Here is a 14541-nt window from a genome sequence, read left to right as displayed (position 1 = left end):
AAGGGTGCAGTACAGAAGGAGCAACGGAGCAAACAAGAAGAGACGCCGCATTCCTTCACGTGTAATCTTGAAGAGTTTGTGTATTTGTGTGTCTGCAAGCAGAAGAGAAGAAAAAGAAATATTGGCAACAGAAAGTCAAATGCAGAATTGTCAAACAAGCATAGAAGGAAAACCAAGGAGGAAATGGGAAACCATGACCCCACCCATAGAAAAAAGGAAAAAGAGAGATATGAAAGTAACAGAGAGCCACTGTCAAGCAGACTGTGGATACGCACAATGAACACGTGGCGGGGCCGCATCAGCCCCACTGCACGGGCACAGGCGGTGGGAGGGGGTTGTGTCAGAAACGCACAGAGTGCAACATCAATGGGATCAGGCGTTTTGTTAGGATACAGCGATGGAGTGTCATCAGTAACAGCATACACTAAGGGAACCTTACAGAGAAAGAAACCAAGCAGAAAAAGGGAAAAGAGAGAGAGAGAGAGAGAGAGAGTATTCCACTGCACCAACCAGTGGGCAAGAACACAGGCCACAACATAACCAACAACAAGAATAATAATAATAATAAAAGGAAATGAATAACAGAGAATGGTGAGGGCGGAGTACGAAACATCCAAAACGGCTGTAGACCCTCCACGCCACATTGCTCCATTACATTATTACCCATAAAAGTAGAAAAGAAAAAAGAAAAAAACCCACGCACTCCAGCAGCTGCTCCCCGTGGTTTCAAAGCCTCAACAGTAAGTCTTTAAGGGTGTAGCCTGGCACGTGTTGCAAGAAGAAAAAGATCATTTACCAATGTGTATTCCACCCAAGAAGAACACCCATAAAAAGAAGGAAAAGCAATGCTTAACAACCCCTTGTTTCTCCCGCTCACACGTACACAGAAAAAAAAGAAAACAAATTTCATATGATTCACCAACGTCTGTTCATGCAGTCATTGTTATCAAGTAATACGGAACATCACAATGACATTGATCAAAAACAGACGAGGGATCACATATAACTCAATAAAGCAATTTAATTAAAGCCCAAAGAAATTAAAGTGATGTGTAGAAACAAAAAGAAATCGCATTATCGCATTCCACACAAATGTATATAAGAGACTGAGCTCATGGCGACATTATCACAGAGAGTGTCAAGAAAACAAACATAACACTCGCGAAAACAGAAGCTTTAAAACAACCATCAGTACCTTTTCCCGCAATAATATTATTATTCTGCCCATTCAAAAAAGAGGTAATGTTTTCTTCCTTTGTTTCGCTTGGTTTTGATTTAGTCGTACTTGCATCATTTTGTACCACCGGCGCAGTCTCACCCTCGTTACCAGCATTTTCACTTGGTTTGGGGGTTCCAGTGGCCGGTTGATTACCATCTGACAGTGCAGACGTTGTCTCACCTTCTGGTAGAGTTGTTTGGATTGCTTCAACAATGTCTGGGTCTTTTTGTGGACCTTGTGATTCATCCAGAGTTTTGTTGATTGTATTGCACACATCAGCGTATTTGGGGCACACAATTTCACCTTTCAGCACATCCCCCTTCACAGTTAGATTTTCTCCTTCATGACAACTGTGCCATTCTTCATCTCCACTGTACCGCACAATTACCTTGTTGAACTTGCAAGACACCTCCACACACACGGCACCAACAGCTGCATTGTTGTCAGCCCTTAGTTCATTACCCTCCACACAACGTGAGTTGATACCAATCTTACTTCCAGGCATTTGGTTCTGCTCCCCACTGATGCAGCTCTTTTGCGGTAATGCCTTAATAAAAGGGCAGTAATCCATTTGTTCAGATGGTGCTGAACCAACCTTTTTTTCCTCAGAGAAATATTGGAACTGCTGTGGAATGTTCCTCTCATAGGGTTGAATGCTGCACCTCCCCAGTGACTGGCGGTCAGATGTGCACTGTAGTGACTCAGGGATATCACCGCTCTTGGCTGTGCAGAACATGTTGGGGAAGTCCGTTTCCCCGTTCTTCATGCACGTATCATTCAAGAATTCACACTTAGAGTTATTGCCCCAACTCATCTGCTCTGCCATTGTCCAATTAACTTTGTAGTAGCCCAGATCAGCGAAAGCTCCCATTGTAATTGCAGTGTAGTAACCAGCACCGACGAGACCAACCATCAATTCATCCTTTGCAATACGACGACTCCAGTGGGACCGTGTAATGGTTTTATCTCCGTTTGGAGGAACTTGCATTGTCTCAACAATACACTGTTTACCCGTCGCAGTCTCCACTGGTTTGCCCTTGTCGCACGTGTTTGTAGATTCTGCAACTGTAGCTTGAAGGTATAGTGAACGTCTTTTCGACAAGACATTTGATGAATGATGTACATTCTCTGTATACTTGGCAGCACTGGAACCCTCTTCTCCACGTCTCTCTTGCACATCACTGCCAACAGACTCCTTCCCTGTCAAACGACCATCCATAACATTACTGTGGGATACTCCCAGCTGATATTCCTCTTGTACGCTTGCAGTCAGAACGCGCGGCGCTTGTAGGTGCCCTTGTCGTTGTTGTAGTCGTTCTCTTCTTGGCAGTAGTTGTTGTCGTGGTAGTGGCGGTCGTGATAGTACTCCACGAGCATCTTGCTCTAGTCGCAGACTATGCTTTAAAGAGCCAGCTTCTCGAGATGGTGTTATACCTGCAGGTGCCGTGTGCTGTTGGACCTTCCTTTCACCTCCAGATCCTCCTCTACCATTTGTTTTTTGCGGATTTGGCGTGTTTTGTAGTTCCATGCCCTTTGCAGAATCACAGTTGTAATGCTTCATTGCTTCTCTCCGTGTGTTGTCAGAGGCGACAAGCGCAACGTTTGTCTTACCACGCAAAGAGTCAACTCTACCTACCAGCTGCATCCTTTCCATCTCAGGGACATTAAATCCAAGTGCATGAGCAATCTCATGAGCAGCAACGCGGACACGCTGTGGTGTAGCCACAATATACCGTGGACCGTAATTAATGATTCCAATAACTGGACGGCCATTAGAACTTAATGTCGCACATGTTGCCGCCCACGCAAATGTTCCCTCAGGCGTCGGCTCTGCAGCAACGTACAGCACCATGTCAGCATCGGAAATTTCAGTACTTTTATCAGCAGATGTTGGTGTAGTGAACTGGGAACAAAGGTTCTCATCAGAGAACTTTGGCACGACAATAGGACCATTCAATCGTTTAACAAAAAGACGTTCCTCGTGCAGTTTAATTGCCTCAGGAAGAATCTTCTTAACAAGAATTTCCTCCTTCTCTGGCGTCAAAACATCATGATCTGTGCAAGTTATATTGTTCTTTAGCGTGGTATTGATCTGTGTCACGCCACCCGAACAATATTGTCCCTTTTTCAAATGATCAGAGACAAGTTTAATACGAATCGCTTTCCATTCTTCCTGAGGTTCTTCTCTGACAGCAGAAGGTGGTCGGTCTCTGGAAGAAAATCTTTTTTTTTGAGCTTCCCTTTTGGTCATGATCTCCTCGTAAAATTGAGGAGTAGTGGGAGAACCAACACGCAAAGCAACAAAATCAGACATGCAGCGGTGCTCTGTCACAGCAAGAGTGACAAGGGTGCAGTACAGAAGGAGCAACGAAGCAAACAAGAAGAGACGCCGCATTCCTTCACGTGTAATCTTGAAGAGTTTGTGTATTTGTGTGTCTGTAAGCAGAAGAGAAGAAAAAGAAATATTGGCAACAGAAAATCAAATGCAGGATTATCAAGCATAGAAGGAAAAATAAGGAGGAAATGGGATACCATAACCCGACCATAGAAAAAGAAAAAGAGGGAGAGAGAGACATATGAAAGTAACAGAGAGCCACTGTCAAGCAGACTGTGGATACGCACAATGAACACGTGGCGGGGCCGCATCAGCCCCACTGCACGGGCACAGGCGGTGGGAGGGGGTTGTGTCAGAAACGCACAGAGTGCAACATCAATGGGATCAGGCGTTTTGTTAGGATACAGCGATGGAGTGTCATCAGTAACAGCATACACCAAGGGAACCTTACAGAGAAAGCAACTAAGCAGAGAAAAAAAGGGAAAGAGAGAAAGAGAGAGAGAGAGAGTATTCCACTGCACCAACCAGTGGGCAAGAACACAGGCCACAACATTACCAACAACAAGAAATATAATAAAAGGAAATGAATAACAGAGAATGGTGAGGGCGGAGTACGAAACATCCAGAACTGCTGTAGACACTCCACGCCACATCATTCCATTATATTATTACCCATAAAAGTAGAAAAGAAAAGAAAAAAGAAAGAAAACCCACGCACTCCAGCAGCTGCTCCCCGTGGTTCCAAAGCCTCAACAGTAAGTCTTTAAGGGTGCAGCCCGGCACGTGTTGCAAGAAGAAAAAGATCATTTAACAGTGTGTATTCCACCCAAGAAGAACACTCATAAAAAGAAGGAAAAGCAATGCTTTAAAACCCCTTGTTTCTCCCGTTAACATACACACAAAAAAAAAAGAAAACAAATTCATATGATTCACCAACGTCTGTTCATGCAGTAATTGTTATCAAGTAATACGGCACATCACAATGACAGTGATCAAAAACAGAGAAGGGATCATATATAACTCAATAAAGCAATTTAATTAAAGCCCAAAGAAATTAAAGTGATGTGTAGAAACAAAAAAAAAAAAAAAATATTATCGCGTTCCACACAAATGTATATAAGAGGCAGAGCTCATGGCAACATTATCACAGAGAGTGTCAAGAAAAGAAACATAACACTCGCGAAAGCAGAAGCTTTAAAAGAACCATCAATGCCTTTTCCCGCAACAATTTTATTATTCTGCCCACTCACAGATGAGGTAATGTTTTCTTCCTTAGTTTCACTGGGTTTTGATTCTTTAGTCGTACTTGCCTCATTTTGGACAACCGGCACAGACACACCCTGGTTACCAGCATTGTTACTTGTACCAGCGCTTTCACTTGGTTTGGGGGTTTCAGTGGCTTCAGTAGCGGGTTGAGTACCTTCCGAGAGTGTAGTCGTTGTCTCAACTTCTGGTTGACTTGTTTGGATTGCCTTAACAGGGTCTGGGTCTGATGCTGGACCTTGTGATTCATCCAGAGTTCTGTTGATTGTATTGCACACATCAGCGTATTTGGGGCACACAATTTTACCCTGCAGTACAGTCCCATTCAAAGTTAGATTTTCTTCTTCAGGACAACTGTGCCAGTCATTGTTTCCACTGTACCGCACACTTACCTTGTTGAACTTGCAAGACACCTCCACACACACGGCACCAACTGCTGCATCATTTTTAGTCTTTAGATCCTTACCCTCCACACAACGTGAGTTGTTAGCAATTACACTTCCAGGCATTTTATTTTTCTCCTCACCAGTGACGCAACTGTAACCTTGGTTTGCTGTGATAAACGGGCAGAAATCCATTTGTTCACGTGCTTCTGAACCAACCGTTTTGCTGTCAGAAAAGTATCGGAATCCCACCGGAAGATCATTCTTAACGGGGATAGCTCCAATGCTGCTGCACCTCCCCAGCGACTGGCGGTCAGATGTGCACTGTAGTCCTGCAGGTGAATCAGAACTGTCAGTGGATTTGGTTGTGCAGAACATGTTAGAGAAATCAGTTTCCCCGCTGTTAACGCACTTATTATTCAAGAATTCACACCCAGCGTTATTGCCCCAACTCATCTGTTCTGCCATTGTCCAATCAACTTTGTAGTAGCCCAGATCAGCGAAAGCGCCCAATGTGAGTGCGGTGTAGTAACCAGCACCGACGAGACCAACCATCAACTCGTCCTTGGCGTTGCGTCGACTCCAGTGTGACAGTGTAATTATTTTTTCACCGCTTGGAGGAGGTCGTACTGCCTCAACAATACACTCTGTAGCACCCGCCGCATTCTCCACTCGTCTGCCCTTTGCGCATTTGTTTTCAGATGCCATCATTGCAGCTTGAACGTGTAGTGAACGTCTTTTCGAGATGTCATTTGATGAATGATGTACATTCTGTGTAAACTTGGCATCACTGGAACCCTCTTCTTCACGTCTCTCTTCCACAACACTGCCAACAGACTCCTCCCCTGCAAAACGACCATCCATAGCATTACTGTGTAATTCTCCCACTTCATATTCCTCTTGTACACTTGCAGTCAGAGCGAGCACCGCTGGTCCTTCTGGTCGTAGTGGTCGTGCTGCACCAGAAGGAGATCGTGGCTGTCGTTGTTGTCTAACTAATGATGGATTTGGTAGTCTTCCATGCATTGTACCACCAGTTATTCCGTTCGCATTAGCTCCAGAGTGTGGTCGTAGTCGATGTGGTGGTTGTTGTCTACCTGCATTTGTTCGTCCTCCATGCGTACTACCGCCATTTGTTGGAGGCCGTAAAAACGGATTTGGCACACCTCGTAGTTCCATACCCTCTGCAGTATCACAGTTATAATGATCTATGGCCTCTCTCCGTGTGTTGTCAGAGGTAACGAGCGCAACGTTTGACTTATTACGTAACGTAAACCCTTTACCCACCAACTCTTTCCTTTCCATCTCAGGGAGATTGAATCCAAGTGCATGGGCAATCTCATGAGCAGCAACGCGGACACGCTGTGGTGTAGCCACAATATACCGTGGACCGTAATTAATGATTCCAACAACTGGACGCCCATCAGAATCCAATTTCGCACATGTTGCCGCCCACACGAATGTTTCCTCAGTGGTCGGTGTAGCTGCAACGAACAGCACCATATCAGCACCGTCAACACCATTGGTTTTATGAGCTTCCGGTATAAACTTGGAGCAAAGACCATCTTTATTGGTGAACTCCGGCACGACAATAGGACCCTTCAATGGTTTAACAAAAAGGCGTTCTTTGTGCAGTTTAACTGCCTCAGGGAGAATCTCTTCAACAAGAATTTTCCTTTTCTCTTCTGTCAAGATATCATCAGTTGTACATTTAAAATCATCATTCAATAAGGTTTTAATCGAAGGCAATTTATCTGAACAGTGATGTTCACCCTTTTTCAAATGATCAGAGACAAGTTTAATGCGAATCGGTTTCCATCCCTCAGAAGGATCTTCTCTGATTTTCACAGTTTGCGACGATCCGGAATGCCTGGGACGCTTCAGGCCCCTGTGTCCAATTGAACCACGAACATCACCATTAAATTCAGCACCAACTAACATGGCCACTCTGTCGTGTATGCAGCGGTGGTGCTCTGTCACAGCAAGAGTGACAAGGGTGCAGTACAGAAGGAGCAACGAAGCAAACAAGAAGAGACGCCGCATTCCTTCACGTGTAATCTTGAAGGGTTTGTGTATTTGTGTGTCTGTATGCAGAAGAGAAGAAAAAGAAATATTGGTAACAGAAAATCAAATGCAGGGTTGTCAAACAAGCATAGAAGGAAAAATAAGGAGGAAATGGGAAACCATAACCTCGCCCATAAAAAAAAAAGAAAAAGAAAAAGAGACACATGAAAGTAACAGAGAGCCACTGTCAAGCAGACTGTGGATACGCACAATGAACACGTGGGGGGCCGCATCAGCCCCACTGCACGGGCACAGGCGGTGGGAGGGAGTTGTGTCAGAAACGCACAGAGTGCAACATCAATGGGATCAGGCGTTTTGTTAGGATACAGCGATGGAGTGTCATCAGTAACAGCATACACTAAGGGTACCTTACAGAGAAAGAAACTAAGCAGAGAAAAAGGGAAAGAGAGAGAGAGAGAGAGAGAGAGTATTCCACTGCACCAACAAGTGGGCAAGATCACAGGCCACAACATAACCAACAACAAGAATAATAATAAAAGGAAATGAATAACAGAGAATGGTGAGGGCGGAGTACGAAACACCCAGAACTGCTGTAGACCCTCCACGCCACATCACTCCATTATATTAATCCCAATAAAAGTAGAAAAAAAAAAAAGAAAAAGAAAACTCACGCACTCCAGCAGCTGCTCCCCGTGGTTTCAAAGCCTCAACAGTAAGTCTTTAGGGTTCAGCCCGGCACGTGTTGCAAAAAGAAAAAGATCATTTACCAGTGTGTATTCCACCCAAGAAGAACACTCATAAAAAGAAGAAAAAGCAATGCTTTAAACCCCCTTGTTTCTCCCGTTAACATACACACACGAAAAAAAGAAAACAAATTTCATATGATTCACTAACGTCTGTTCATGCAGTCATTGTTATCAAGTAATACATCACAATGACATTGATCAAAAACAGACGAGGGATCATATATAACTCAATAAAGCAATTTAATTAAAGCCCAAAGAAATTAAAGTGATGTGTAGAAACACAAAAAAAAAAAGAATTATCGCGTTCCACACAAATGTATATAAGAGATAGAGCTCATGGAGCCATTATCACAGAGAGTGTCAAGAAAACAAACATAACACTCGCGAAAACAGAAGCTTTAAAAGAACCATCAATGCCTTTTCCCGCAACAATATTATTATTCTGCCCACTCACAGATGAGGTATTGCTTTCTTCCTTGGTTTCGCTGCGGTTTGATTCCGTGGCAGTACTTGCCTCATTTTGTACCACCGGTGCAGTAACTTCCTGGTTACCATCACTTTCACTTGGTCTTGCGGTTCCAGTGGCCTCAGTGACTTCTGGTTGACTTGTTTGGATTGCTTTAACAGGGTCTGGGTCTGTTGCTGGACCTTGTGATTCATCCAGGGTTTTGTTGATTGTATTGCACACATCAGCGTATTTGGGGCACACGATTTTACCCTGCAGTACACTTCCATTCACAGTTAGATTTGTTCCTTCAGGACAACTGTACCACTTATCGTTTCCACTGTACCGCACAATTACCTTGTTGAACTTGCAAGACACCTCCACACACACGGCACCAACTGCTGCATCATCTTTAGTCTTTAGTTCCTTACCCTCCACACAACGGGAGTTCATACCAATCTTACTTCCAGGCATGTTATTACTCTTCTCAACACTGATGCAGCTCTTTTGCGGTAATGCCTTAACAAACGGACAGTAATCCATTTCTTCAGATTCTTCTGAACCAACCGTTTTGCTGTCAGAAAAGTATCGGAATCCCACCGGAAGATCATTCTTAACGGGGTTAGCCCCAATGCTGCTGCACCTCCCCATCGACTGGCGGTCAGATGTGCACTGTAGTGACTCAGGGATATCACCGCTCTTGGTTGTGCAGAACATATCAGGGAATTTAGTACTGCCTCCCTCCACACATTTATCCTCCAGCAATCCACACCCAGAGTTATTGCCCCAACTCATCTGTTCTGCCATTGTCCAATTAACTTTATAGTAGCCCAGATCAGCGAAAGCTCCCATTGTAATTGCGGTGTAGTACCCAGCACCGACGAGATCAACCATTAACTCGTCCTTTGCAATACGACGACTCCAGTGAGAACGTGTCATCTTACCTTTGTGGTTTGAAATAAACACTGGTGCCTCAACAATACACTGTTTACCACCTGCAACCTCCCCATCTTCGCCAGGCGTGCATTCGCTTGAAGGTTCAGATGCCATCATTGCGGTTTGTCCGTATAATGAACGGCTTTTCAACCACACATTTGATGAATGATGTACATTCTCTGTAAACTTGGCAGCACTGGAACCTTCTTCTCCACGTCTCTCTTGCACAACACTGCCAACAGACTCCTCCCCTGTCAAAGGATCATCCATAACATTACTGTGTGATTCTCCCAGCTCATATTCCTCTTGTACACTTGCAACCTGGGCGAGGATGGCTGCTGCTTTTGCACGTTGTCCTACTTGTACAATGGTCACACCTTGTAGTTCCATACCCTCCGCAGAATTACATTTATAATGTTCCATGGCTTCTCTCCGTGTGTTTTCTGTAGAAACAACAAAAACATCTTCTTTATCGCGCAAAGAATCAGCTTTACCCACCAACCTATCCATCTTCATCAGCTCGAAATTGAAACCAAGTGCATGGGCAATCTCATGAGCAGCAACGCGGACACGCTGTGGTGTGGCCACAATATACCGTGGACCGTAATTGATGATCCCAACAACTGGACGACCATTACGACCTAATGTCGCACATGTTGCCGCCCATGCGAATGTTCCCTCAGGAGTCGGTTCTGCGGCAGCAAACAGCACCATGTCAGCACCGGAAAAATTCCTGGTTTTCTGCTCTTCTGGTATAAACTTGAAGCAAAGACCATTTTTATTGGAGAACTGCGGCACGATAATAGGACCACTCAATCGTTTAACAAAAAGACGTTCCTCGTGCAATTTAATTGCCTCAGGAAGAATCTTTTTAACAAGAATTTCCTCCTTCTCTGGCGTCAAAGCATCATGATCTGTGCAAGTAAAATCCTTCTTTAACACGGTTTTAATCGTCTTCGAATCACCTTTTCCAGAACAGTGATGTTCACCTTTTTTCAAACGATCAGAGACGAGTTTGATGCGAATCGACTCCCAACCGCTCGGAAGTTCTTCTCTGTTTGGAGGATTAGTTCTCGTAGTTTGCAACGTTCCAGCAGTTGACGTGGAATTCAATGTGCGAAGAGTCTCATGTTTACTTACGTCGTAAGTAGTTCCAAGTTCTGTTGACACTTTGTGAAACATGCAGCGGTGCTGCTCTGTCACAGCAAGAGTGACAAGGGTGCAGTACAGAAGGAGCAACGGAGCAAACAAGAAGAGACGCCGCATTCCTTCACGTGTAATCTTGAAAGGTTTGTGTATTTGTGTGTCTGCAAGCAGAAGAGAAGAAAAAGAAATATTGGCAACAGAAAATCAAATGCAGGATTGTCAAGCATAGAAGGAAAAATAAGGAGGAAATGGGAAACCATGACCCCACCCATAGAAAAAAGGAAAAGAGAGACACATGAAAGTAACAGAGAGCCACTGTCAAGCAGACTGTGGATACGCACAATGAACACGTGGCGGGGCCGCATCAGCCCCACTGCACGGGCACAGGCGGTGGGAGGGGGTTGTGTCAGAAACGCACAGAGTGCAACATCAATGGGATCAGGCGTTTTGTTAGGATACAGCGATGGAGTGTCATCAGTAACAGCATACACTAAGGGAACCTTACAGAGAAAGAAACTAAGCAGAGAAAAAGGGAAAGAGAGAGAGAGAGAGAGAGAATCTCCACTGCACCAACCAGTGGGCAAGATCACAGGCCACAACATAAACAACAACAAGAATAATAATAAAAGGAAATGAATAACAGAGAATGGTGAGGGCGGAGTACGAAACATCCAGAACTGCTGTAGACCCTCCACGCCACATCACTCCATTATATTAATCCCAATAAAAGTAGAAAAGAAAAAAAGAAAAAAAAAACAGTATGGACTAAAAATAACTAGAAATCCTCACTGTCCCAATGCATAAAAATAATAAAAAAAAAAAGAAAGAAACAGAGCAATAAAGAAATAATACTTTTAAAAAGACATGGACAAACTCTTTTCTCCGATTTTTCAGTCTATCAATAGAAAACAGAGAATTTAAAATTTCTCTTTAATATAAATATATATATATTCCTCCTATATATGTATATCCCTTTTGTCTTCTTCTCACGCGAGAGGTTTACAGGTGCGACACGGTGCGTATAACTGATCCAATGCTTCCCCCACCGTTACTTTCGATGCGTTGACTACACAAGATGCACCAACACGATGAAAGGCCTCACCATTACGCGTGATAACAACAATATTGTCCTCATTTACTTTTTTCCAAATTTTGCGCTTTTCACGTCGAGCCTTCTTTTGAGCATCACGCATGGCATTCGTGTTTTCATCTTTTACACGTCTTAATTTATATAAACGTGCCAATCCCATCTCCACAAGGGCCATATTCACACAAATATATCCACTCTTGCTGGGATGGGAAACATACACGTAAGCCAATGTTCGTCCATATTTATCATGTCGTTCATTTTTTTCTGAAAACCCCAACAGTACAGTTCCTCCACGTGGACAGAGTTTGCGGCAGTAATCACGACTCTCTTTTGCATACGGTTCATTCTCGCTAATCTCCGGGGCGTCAATACCCCAAAAACGAACAGAGATACGATTCTCTATTGTTAGTGTATCGCCATCGTAGACATGATCTACTGTGTGTTTCTCCAACAATAAACCTTTTGGTGGTTGCGGATGATATGAGAATTGGAAATCCCGTTGGGATCCCTCCTTGTGATGAGTATCCGGAGAACTGGAGGAACAGCCCATTTTTCTTTCACAGGAAAATAGTTCCCATTTACAGAAACACAGAAAAGGAAAAGAAAACAGAGATGGGAAAAAAACATTAAACAGCTGAAAAAACTTCTTCCATTCCATCAAGAGACATACATGAAATAGAGAAATGACTCTATTTATTTATTTGCCTCTTTTTTTTTTCTTGTTTTCTTTTCTTTTTCCATAATGGAAAAGATTAACATACGATAAAATGAATAAAAAGAAAAAAAAAAAAAAAAACAGAGTCAAAACTTTACAAAACAAAAAAAAAGGGTAAAAGAAAGGTGTATATCACCTCAGTAGATACTGACCAAAATTAGATGTAAGGGATGCTCTTGTGGGTAAACTATGAGCTAATTCGGTATCCACACCTGCCAAAAATCGTTCACGTTGTTGTTGCAACTGTGCCAAAAGTATACTTTTTTCAGCGTTATCACGTTCAAGAATTTCCATTTCAGACAATACTTGCGATAATTGGTTCATAAATTGTTCATTACTTATACTGGTAGAAACTAACTGCTGACCTTTATTCATTTGCATCAGTTGTGAAAGCTCCACAGAGAGAAGAGTCTGTGTACCTATATCACATCTTTGTGTATCGTCTGAGAACATCATCCATGCAGTTTTATCTTGTTCACGTTGTAGACTTTGACTATTACGGCCCAACCAGGAGGAACCTCGCTGCTGTGTGGTGAAGTGTAATTGTTGTCGAAGCTGTTGTATTAATGCCGCTGATTCTTCCTCCACTTCATTCAGACGATATGTGGCAGTTTGTCGCTCCATTTCCCGTTCATGTCGTTCACGTGTTAACTGCACGTTTAGATCTTCATTTTCTCGGAGTATCTTTCGCACAAAGAGTGCTATTTGATTATGTTCCTCCTCCAGAGTACATCGTAGTGATCTCGCCATAGAGAGAAGATGTGAGGATCGGTATGGTGTATTGCATGCATTATCCAGTGGAGAAGTGGAGAGACGAGAGAGATCTTCCCACATATGTCCTACATCAGCAAAATAAGTATTACTTTCAATGGTAGCCACATTAGTATGTGAATCCGAATTAGTAGTATGAGTTATCGCAGCAAAAGGAGTATTTGTGTTGTTGTTATTGTTGTTCGTGATGGTACTGGCGGCATCATTCATAGCCGAGATAAATTCAATAGCATCTGTTGCCATTTGTTGAACCTCTAAAGCAACACTTTCTCCTTCTATCCCTGTTACTCCCACAGTTGATGGTTGTGCAGATCCAGTTGGCTCTGATGATGGAAGACTGTATAACTTTCGCAATTGTCGAATCTCATCATCGCGTTGTGTTAATACATCGCGGAGATTCTGAATTGTGTGTGCATCCACACCAGAATGCCGATCTTGCTTGAATTGATCCACTTGTTGTTGTAGTCTTGCAACCGTATCGGCGTGCACGGCTTCCAGTTGTGCTCGTCTTGCCTGTTCCTTCTGTAATTCTTGAAGGAGCGACTCCTCACGAGTAGGGAATGTTTGAAATGTAGAATTCTGATACTTCGTACGTTGTGCAGCCGCAGTTCCAGAGCGAAAGCGATTTAATTCTTCTAAAAGGAGTACATTATCACGTTTGAGACGATCACATAATTTATCTCTTTGTGTACGGTCATCCTCTAATTCTTTAATATATCGCATCAAACGCTTCTCCACATACGACTTATACTGCATCAAAACTTCTTTTGTGCGTAATAACTCACGTTCAACAGCCGTCGAAGTTCTCTCAGAAGAAAGAGTAGATGGATCTCTATTACAACTAAAAGAAGACTGCTGACTCCACTCTGTCCATTGAGTTAGTGCGGATGGACGACTTTCACTGCTAATCTCACTACTCGCAATGACATTCTTAGAAGTGTAATTCTTCTCTATATTTTCAATGTTTTTAGAAACACCGTCATGAACAAAAGCGCCATGCTCAGATCTCACAAGACCAATACCACCACCACTACTACGACGAATACTTGGACTGGCACGCATCCCATCATTATCAAATCTCCAGTTGCGTCCACTGTGCATAAAATCCATTGAGTTGATCAACTATTTATATATTCTCTGTTCCCACTCCCCACAGTGGGTAAAATAAAATAAAACAAACACAACACAACAAAGTAACGATATCTATTTTTTTACCCTTGCTGTACGTTTGAGTAAGCAGGAGGTGAGTTGGGGGTAAAACTGCTTCTAATAAATAAGAAGCTACAAAGGAAAAAAAGAAAAAATATAAAAAAAGCAATGAATAGGGACATCTAAAGAAGAAAAATGAGCCATGGGAACAAAACAACCATAATATATATTTATTCATATGTACACACCCTTTGAAGAAAGGGATGTCAGTAATATATCAGAAGAATCGTTTTGATAGATAACAGAATGATCAAGTTC

At 43.0% G+C, this 14541-nt stretch overlaps 6 protein-coding genes across 6 annotated transcripts; all 6 read right to left on the bottom strand.

Annotated features, from left to right (window-relative positions):
• Window positions 1-1112: 1112 nt before the first annotated feature.
• TM35_000362090 (surface protease GP63) lies at window positions 1113-3533 on the bottom strand (the record flags this gene model as incomplete). The annotated part of the gene is made up of 1 exon (XM_029029394.1): window positions 1113-3533. The coding sequence occupies one exon, from the start codon at window positions 3531-3533 to the stop codon at window positions 1113-1115; it is 2421 nt and encodes an 806-aa protein (XP_028879415.1).
• Window positions 3534-3547: 14 nt separating this feature from the next.
• TM35_000362080 (uncharacterized protein) lies at window positions 3548-4210 on the bottom strand (the record flags this gene model as incomplete). Its single annotated transcript, XM_029029393.1, has 1 exon — window positions 3548-4210. The coding sequence occupies one exon, from the start codon at window positions 4208-4210 to the stop codon at window positions 3548-3550; it is 663 nt and encodes a 220-aa protein (XP_028879414.1).
• Window positions 4211-4684: 474 nt separating this feature from the next.
• On the bottom strand, window positions 4685-7141 carry TM35_000362070 (putative surface protease GP63, putative,metallopeptidase; the record flags this gene model as incomplete). The annotated part of the gene is made up of 1 exon (XM_029029392.1): window positions 4685-7141. One exon carries the CDS (start codon window positions 7139-7141, stop codon window positions 4685-4687), a length of 2457 nt encoding a protein of 818 aa, XP_028879413.1.
• Window positions 7142-8305: 1164 nt separating this feature from the next.
• Window positions 8306-10618, bottom strand: TM35_000362060 (surface protease GP63; the record flags this gene model as incomplete). Its single annotated transcript, XM_029029391.1, has 1 exon — window positions 8306-10618. The coding sequence occupies one exon, from the start codon at window positions 10616-10618 to the stop codon at window positions 8306-8308; it is 2313 nt and encodes a 770-aa protein (XP_028879412.1).
• An 866-nt stretch (window positions 10619-11484) lies between these two features.
• On the bottom strand, window positions 11485-12138 carry TM35_000362050 (micrococcal nuclease; the record flags this gene model as incomplete). Its single annotated transcript, XM_029029390.1, has 1 exon — window positions 11485-12138. One exon carries the CDS (start codon window positions 12136-12138, stop codon window positions 11485-11487), a length of 654 nt encoding a protein of 217 aa, XP_028879411.1.
• A 297-nt stretch (window positions 12139-12435) lies between these two features.
• TM35_000362040 (uncharacterized protein) lies at window positions 12436-14184 on the bottom strand (the record flags this gene model as incomplete). The annotated part of the gene is made up of 1 exon (XM_029029389.1): window positions 12436-14184. The coding sequence occupies one exon, from the start codon at window positions 14182-14184 to the stop codon at window positions 12436-12438; it is 1749 nt and encodes a 582-aa protein (XP_028879410.1).
• Window positions 14185-14541: the final 357 nt, after the last annotated feature.

Source organism: Trypanosoma theileri (genome assembly GCF_002087225.1).
Source record: "Trypanosoma theileri isolate Edinburgh chromosome Unknown TM35_Tth_36_V1, whole genome shotgun sequence".
NCBI lineage: Eukaryota > Euglenozoa > Kinetoplastea > Trypanosomatida > Trypanosomatidae > Trypanosoma > Trypanosoma theileri.
This window is presented reverse-complemented; position numbering and strand designations above follow the sequence as displayed.